The following is a 6932-nucleotide window of genomic DNA, read 5'->3' as shown; positions in this document are numbered from 1 at the left end:
ATGCATGACACTAGTATAAGTTTTCTTTTTTGCGGATGTCACTAGTATAAGTTATTCCCCACTATGACTAGTCTTAGAGCATCTCTAGCAGAACCTTTAAAACCGCGGATAAGGGCCGAGAAAACCGCGATTTGAGGGGCGAAATCGGCTACGGCCGAACAGAGCCCTCAATTGAAACCGTAAAATTTGAAAAAATGCTTTGCGGGGCGAAATGAAGAACACGGTGCTACATAGATAGTTTGAACATTGATACATTGCAAAGATATTTTACATTGCGGTGCCGCCGTACCCTAAAACTAGCCAAAAACCGGAGCTCACCGGAGCTCTCCGGGTGTGGTGGCGATGCTGCGGCGGCGCTCACTCCTTGTCGTCGTCGGAGACAAGATCGATGTAGATCTTGGCTTGCTCGTCGGCTTCGTGGCGCCATCCCGCCTGTTTGGCGTCGAACTCGCGCGCGGCGGCGAGCCCCTACTCGTAAGGAGTCTGGTCGAGGCGTTTTTTGCTCGCGGAACTGTAAAACCGCAGAAATTTGAAGGATCGGCGTGTTATAAAGGGTCCGCTGGAGATGTTCTTACAGGGCAGAGAGCCAGAGAGTAAAACTCAAGTAATAGGTCCGTACGTTTAGGATTATATTGATGCTGCACCTACCGCGCGGCAGGCAGGCGTGGTAAGCAACCTTGGTATCATTCAAAAAACACTGATGTTATTGTTACACCTACGGGTGGACCGGTACGGAATATGCTTATAGTAGTACGGAGTCCATAATCCACACGGAGAAAGCTTACGGAATTGCGGCCTTGGGCCAATCATTCCCCCTTCACCCAAAATGTTGGCCAAGCCAGAGCCACCCACCACAAACCACGCAACCGGCCAGGTCATCGTCTACTTGTCCGTTGGACGCCAAAGGCGTGGCCAACATAGATCCTCCAGTCTCTGCCTGCTCGCTGCCGCTTGATCATTTCCACCTTTTCCTTTTCTCACGCTACCTGGCCAGAATCGGAAGTTAATCCAGAAAAGCAACCAGCGAAACTCAACATCCACCACAACCACGAGCTAGCTAGCTTAAATCACCTCTTGCTCATCCTCTCAGCCTGCCTCACAACACAAACGCTCCTCTCCTCCTTCCTTGTCCACGTACAGAAGCTAGCACCGGCAATGGTGAGTGCCCAGACACTAACTGGGTGGGCATGGACATGCTTGCATGAGGATGATTAATTAACTGCATGCGATTGCATGGCAAGTTGCTCACCGTTCTGTGCAAACACATGCAGGTTTCTGCCGGTGGCCATGGCGGCCACAGCGACGCCGACGATGCCGTCGACTTCCGCGGCAACCCGGTGGACAAATCCAAGACCGGGGGATGGCTCGGAGCCGGACTCATCCTAGGTATGTGTACGTACGCCGTCATGTGAATTTGAAGGCTGTTTTACGAGCTCACGGCGCGTGTAAAACCATCAATGGCGTTAATCTGGACTTGCTAGTGCAGGGACGGAGCTTGCGGAGCGCGTGTGCGTGATTGGCATCTCGATGAACCTGGTGACGTACCTCGTCGGCGAGCTGCACCTCTCCAACGCCAAATCCGCCAACGTCGTCACCAACTTCATGGGCACGCTCAACCTCCTAGCCCTCGTCGGCGGCTTCCTCGCCGACGCCAAGCTCGGCCGCTACCTCACCATCGCCGTCTCGGCCACCATCGCCGCCGCAGTAATTAACCTACCGCACGCATCCACTTACCACTTGTACCGTGCGTCTGCATGCATTGCGTCGCTAACCGATGGACTGACACAGGGCGTGAGCTTGCTGACGGTGGACACGGTGGTGCCGAGCATGAGGCCGCCGCCGTGCGTGGACGCGCGGGGCGCGCAGGGGCACGAGTGCGTGCCGGCGAGCGGCGGGCAGCTGGCGCTGCTGTACGTGGCGCTGTACGTCATCGCGGCCGGCGCGGGGGGCCTCAAGGCCAACGTGTCGGGGTTCGGGTCGGACCAGTTCGACGGCCGGAACCCGCGGGAGGAGCGCGCCATGGTCTTCTTCTTCAACCGATTCTACTTCTGCATCAGCCTCGGGTCCCTGTTCGCGGTCACCGTGCTGGTGTACGTGCAGGACAACGTCGGACGGGGCTGGGGCTACGGCGTGTCGGCCGCCGCCATGGCCCTCGGCGTCGTCGTGCTCGTGGCGGGGACGTCCAAGTACCGGTACCGGCGGCCGGCGGGGAGCCCGCTCACGGTCATCGGTAGGGTGATGTGGACGGCGTGGAAGAAGCGCAAGCTGCCGGCCCCTGCCAATGCCGACGAGCTCAATGGATTCCACACGGCCAAGGTGGCCCATACTGACAGGCTCAGGTAACTATTCTATATTTATACCACTTTTTTTGGATGCCTTTTGCATTAACTAGATGCCGGCGAGTAACTATGTGCCAGGTTCATGCATGTTAATGAAGTCCGTTCAAACCATATTTGAATTTGAACAATTTTTACTAAAGTTAAGTCGATTTTGATAGATTGAAATCCAATTTTTATTTGAAATTACCTAAATTTTGGATATATGCATGAGATACAAATTTTTCTGTTACCGAAATAGTAAACGCTACCACACAAAAATAATACAGTTTTGCTAAAGCACATCTAGATGTGCCATAAGTATTGCACATCTAAGGCCCTGTTTGGTTTATAAGTCCTAGGACTTTTTCTAGTCCCAACTAAAAAGTCCCTAGTCCCTAAAAAATCCCTCTCTGTTTGTTTTTAGAGACTAAAAAGTCCCTAGTCCCTTCCTAGAGGTTATTAAATGACCATGTTGCCCCTAGTATATAGAAAAATAACAATCAAACAACACCATGGGGTGGCGGGCCAATGGATGCATGGAGGGGCATTGTTGGAAAAGTCCCAAAAAGTCCCAAAAAAGACTCTCCTTGAGAGTCTTCTTCATTTAGTCCCAAATGCCTAGTTTAGTCCCTAAAAAGTCCTTCCCGTTTGGTAAAAAAGTCTCTAAGAGGGACTTTTTCTAGTCCCTACACAAAAAAGTCCCTGGAAACAAACACCCCCTAAGTCCTATGTGATTGATCTTACATGAAGATTCGTGTGAATTTTTTTTCTTTATGCTTGATTCACTCACTTAGATGTGCAATAACTAGAGCACATTTAGATGTGCTCTAGACACATCCAAAATAATAATGGTGGATGGGCCATTTCCGTCATGAAGAGATGCTGACAAGATGTGCTACTTGCTGTTTGAGTAGGAATCATCTGCATGTGGCTAGCTGTTCGTATTATAATATCACTGCTCATCGTTTGTTGTTTCCATCATCATTTTATGTTATTTCGTTCGAAATAAAGAAAATGGTGTTTTGGATATCAGCCACATAATTTCCCATGGTTAACATGGACTGTGGATCAGCACCGTTCGTCCCGGACAGCTAGGACTTCATAATTATGATGTGTTCTCTTCCGCTAGTTCGAGCACGCCACTTGTCCCCGTGTTATGTCTGTGTCGACGTTGAGATGGAGGTGCCAGGGAAGCTAACAAAAAGGATAACTTGGGGACATGGATCTTCTGCTCCGAGCTCAAATGTATTCAGATAAAAAAAAACATGTTAGATGGATTAAAGATAGAATGTCTTATCAACCAATGTACATGCCTAAACCATACCGACTTTATTACTCCCTCTGTCCCATAATATGAGAGTTTTTTTTGACACCACACTAGTGCAAAGAACGCTCTTATATTTTGGGACATAGGGAGTACATCATTTTAGCACTCCATTCTTATATACGATTTTTGTCCAAGTTTTGCTTAAAATGTGCTTGATTAACTTTTGTTATCCGCATGCAGGTGCCTCGACAAAGCCGCAGTTATGGATCAAGTCGACCTGGCCGCAAGTCCGACCAAGGAGGAGCAGGCGTCAGCCTCAACAATGACGGAAGTGGAGGAGGTGAAGATGGTACTGAACCTGCTGCCTATCTGGTCCACCTGCATCCTCTTCTGGACAATATACTCTCAGATGACCACATTCTCCGTGGAGCAAGCCACCCGCATGGACCGTCACCTCAACGCCGGCTTCCTCATCCCCGCCGGCTCCCTCTCCGTCTTCCTCTTCCTCTCCATCCTCCTCTTCACCTCCCTCAACGAGCGCCTCCTCGTGCCGCTCGCCGCCCGCCTCACCGGCCGCCCGCAGGGGCTCACCTCGCTCCAGCGCGTAGGCACGGGCCTCGTCTTCGCGACCGTGGCCATGGTCGTGGCCGCGCTGGTCGAGAAGATGCGCCGCGACGCCGCGAACGGGGAGCCCCACGTCGCCATCAGCGCGTTCTGGCTGGTGCCGCAGTTCTTCCTCGTGGGCGCCGGCGAGGCGTTCGCGTACGTGGGGCAGCTCGAATTCTTCATCCGCGAGGCGCCGGAGCGGATGAAGTCCATGAGCACGGGGCTCTTCCTGGTTACGTTGTCCATGGGGTTCTTCCTGAGCAGCTTCCTCGTCTTCCTCGTCCACACCGTGACAAGGGGGGCATGGATACGGAATAACCTGGATAGGGGGAGGCTTGACTTGTTCTACTGGATGCTGGCTGTGCTTGGGGTGGTGAACTTCCTTGTGTTCGTGGTGATTGCGAGGCGGCACGAGTACAAGCCCAGCACCTCAGTGGTTGTGGCTCCCGCTGGGGAGGACAACGATACCACGGAAAAGGAGATGGACGACGTCCTTGTGGTCAGTGAGAACACTGTGGGGATGGATGTGTAGGGAGTGTGAGTTTGTAAGATAGGTATATGAATAGCATATTGAGTGTAAACTCAGATGGTTAGTTTTTTTTTTGGGGTAGAACTAGCCCATCAAAGTTCAAGTCTCTCAGACTTGACATGGGTGTTCACATTTTTCTGAATTTTATTTTAGGCATTCCGGAGATGTGTGTTCAGCGGGAGATGATGTTCGCATCGATTGGAAAGTGCCTCGGGTGTGTCAATCTCAAGGTTTGCCGCCTCAGTCTTTCAGAGATGCTCCTAAGGGTAGGGTATGCGTGTGTATGTTCATAGGGTGAGCGTTCGTGTGTATGAGCGTCTGCATTTGTATTTTCTTTCTCAAACAAAAATCAAGTGTATTCGTTGTTGTAGAACAACAGTTGACAGAAGGCAATGATGACCTCTCCTGCACCATTTGTGAGTACCATACCAGCACCAACCAAAAAAGGCTTTACGCCTCGCTTTATAAATAAAGCACCACGGGGCATAAGCATCCAAAGTTAACAAACGGAACCATGACGGGTACCAACAGAAGAAAGAATGAAAACAGCTCACAGAGTACAAATGAAACATAGGAACAAGTCCATGTTGAGGGCCCCAGCTCAACAAGCAAAAAACCACAAAATGACGCACAGGGGGTAGCGGCAATCATGGCTAATCTGGCTCTGGAGATGGCGACGAAAGGGGCGAAGACATGCGAAGAGCCAAGGTCCTGAAGCCAACCAATAGAGCATCAATGGCTGCGTGATCCGCGGTGCGGCTAAGCGGCCTCCAAATCTGTATAAAGCCACAAAATTTATATATCACATCGATCGGGCGTCGCAACGGAAAGCGTTTGATAACTAGCTTATTATATGAATTGTCCAAAGGGTCCAAGCAAGGGCCTCGATCCCAATCCACATAATGTGGCGCGTCCCTACCGGCAGGCCATCAATTCCTCAAAGAGGTCAGGTAAGCAGGTGTGGCGGCACCTATCACTTCCCTGAAGCAACTCCACAAGAATTATGCTAAAAAACATGAGAATGAGATAGATTTCAGTCCTCTGGTGCCGTATCACAAAGAGGACACAAACCATCATCCAGTCCATGACGTTTGAGTACCTCCACCCCTGAAGGTACTGGACCATGAATCCACCGCCAAAGGAAGAGTCGGATCTTTATGGGGAGTTTAATTTTCCAAAGTAAAATCAGGGGTTCTTGGCTAGTCAAGGGAGCAATGGCGCGGTAGAGGGATCTAGTGGAGAGCCGGTGACCGGATTGAAGGTGCCAGGAGACCCGGTCCCGATCGAAGCTCGGGGTGCGAAGGGCCACACACTCCAAGAGGCCCTTCCAAGCATCTTGTTCAGCAAGGCCAAATGCATGATGAAAAGCGTGGCTCCCAAGATCAATAATGGCAGCCTCAATCGAGATATAGGGTAAGGAGCAAATGGAGAAAATCTCCCGGAAGCGGACAATAAACGGCCTATCGCCCATCGAACGGTCAATCCAAAATAGAGTGGATGAGCCAGACCCTACAGAAATCGAAGTACCAATCCGGAGAACCGAAAGGGGTTGAATTATAGATTGTCAGAATTGGGAGGCCCCGGAGCATTGACAAAACGCCAGAGGCTTGGCCCCGCAAGTACTTGGATCGGATAATCTCCAGCCAAAGCCCACCCTCATTGTTTGCTATGCGCCAAAGGCACTTGGGCAGGAGATCAATGTTCATCCACTTGGAGGACACAATCCCTAGACCTCCCCGGTCATTAGATTTGCAAATGAGACCATTTAACCATATGGTATTTTTTTATCACCCTTGCATGCCTAGAAGAATTTTGATTGGACAATGGCTATCTCATGATGGAGAGTTTCATGGAGGCTGTAGAAGCCCATAATGAACATGAGAAGGCTAGTCAGGGACGAGTTTAGGGGCATCTTCCATGCCACCTAGAGAGGCACCTACATTGCCAGGCTCAACTCGATATTGAATCTTGGAGACGGACAAACAAAGATCCGACACCGAGAGTCTAGAATCACTAATGGGGTCCCTAGATAAGTTCAATCTGCCGGCAATGCTTTGACGCGTGGTCTCATCGTACTCCATGACCATGACCTCACTTTTATGAAAGTTGATGGTTAATCCCAACATCTATTGGAAGCAAAGTAGGGGAAATTTGAGGCTCAAAATATCCGCGTCAGATCCTTCGACCATTATGATGGTGTCGTCCGCGTATT

General features: G+C 50.6%; 1 protein-coding gene across 2 annotated transcripts; it reads left to right on the top strand.

Moving 5' to 3' along the window:
• Positions 1–939: 939 nt before the first annotated feature.
• LOC123123001 (protein NRT1/ PTR FAMILY 6.4) lies at positions 940–5108 on the top strand. Of its 2 annotated transcripts, XM_044543394.1 has the most exons (5): positions 940–1158; positions 1272–1386; positions 1487–1704; positions 1789–2339; positions 3826–5108. In XM_044543394.1, exons 1-5 carry the CDS (start codon positions 1156–1158, stop codon positions 4721–4723), a joined length of 1785 nt encoding a protein of 594 aa, XP_044399329.1. In that variant the 5' UTR covers positions 940–1155; the 3' UTR covers positions 4724–5108. The 2 variants fall into 2 exon arrangements, with proteins under 2 accessions (XP_044399329.1, XP_044399328.1); XM_044543393.1 differs by lacking the exon at positions 940–1158 and having other exon boundaries at positions 1266–1386.
• Positions 5109–6932: the final 1824 nt, after the last annotated feature.

Source organism: Triticum aestivum, chromosome 5D, assembly GCF_018294505.1.
Source record: "Triticum aestivum cultivar Chinese Spring chromosome 5D, IWGSC CS RefSeq v2.1, whole genome shotgun sequence".
Classification (NCBI taxonomy): domain Eukaryota; kingdom Viridiplantae; phylum Streptophyta; class Magnoliopsida; order Poales; family Poaceae; genus Triticum; species Triticum aestivum.
The sequence above is the reverse complement of the archived record's forward strand: the minus strand, read 5'-3'. Positions and strand labels throughout refer to the sequence as shown.

What these genes read in the sequence shown, in the direction of transcription:
- LOC123123001 (XM_044543393.1), top strand. Translation starts at nt 1,266, where the DNA reads ATGCAGGTTTCTGCCGGTGGCCATGGCGGCCACAGCGACGCCGACGAT. An exon ending in CGGAGCCGGACTCATCCTAG is followed by an intron (nt 1,387 to 1,486) that starts GTATGTGTACGT and finishes TTGCTAGTGCAG; the next exon opens with GGACGGAGCTTGCGGAGCGC. An exon ending in GCCCATACTGACAGGCTCAG is followed by an intron (nt 2,340 to 3,825) that starts GTAACTATTCTA and finishes ATCCGCATGCAG; the next exon opens with GTGCCTCGACAAAGCCGCAG.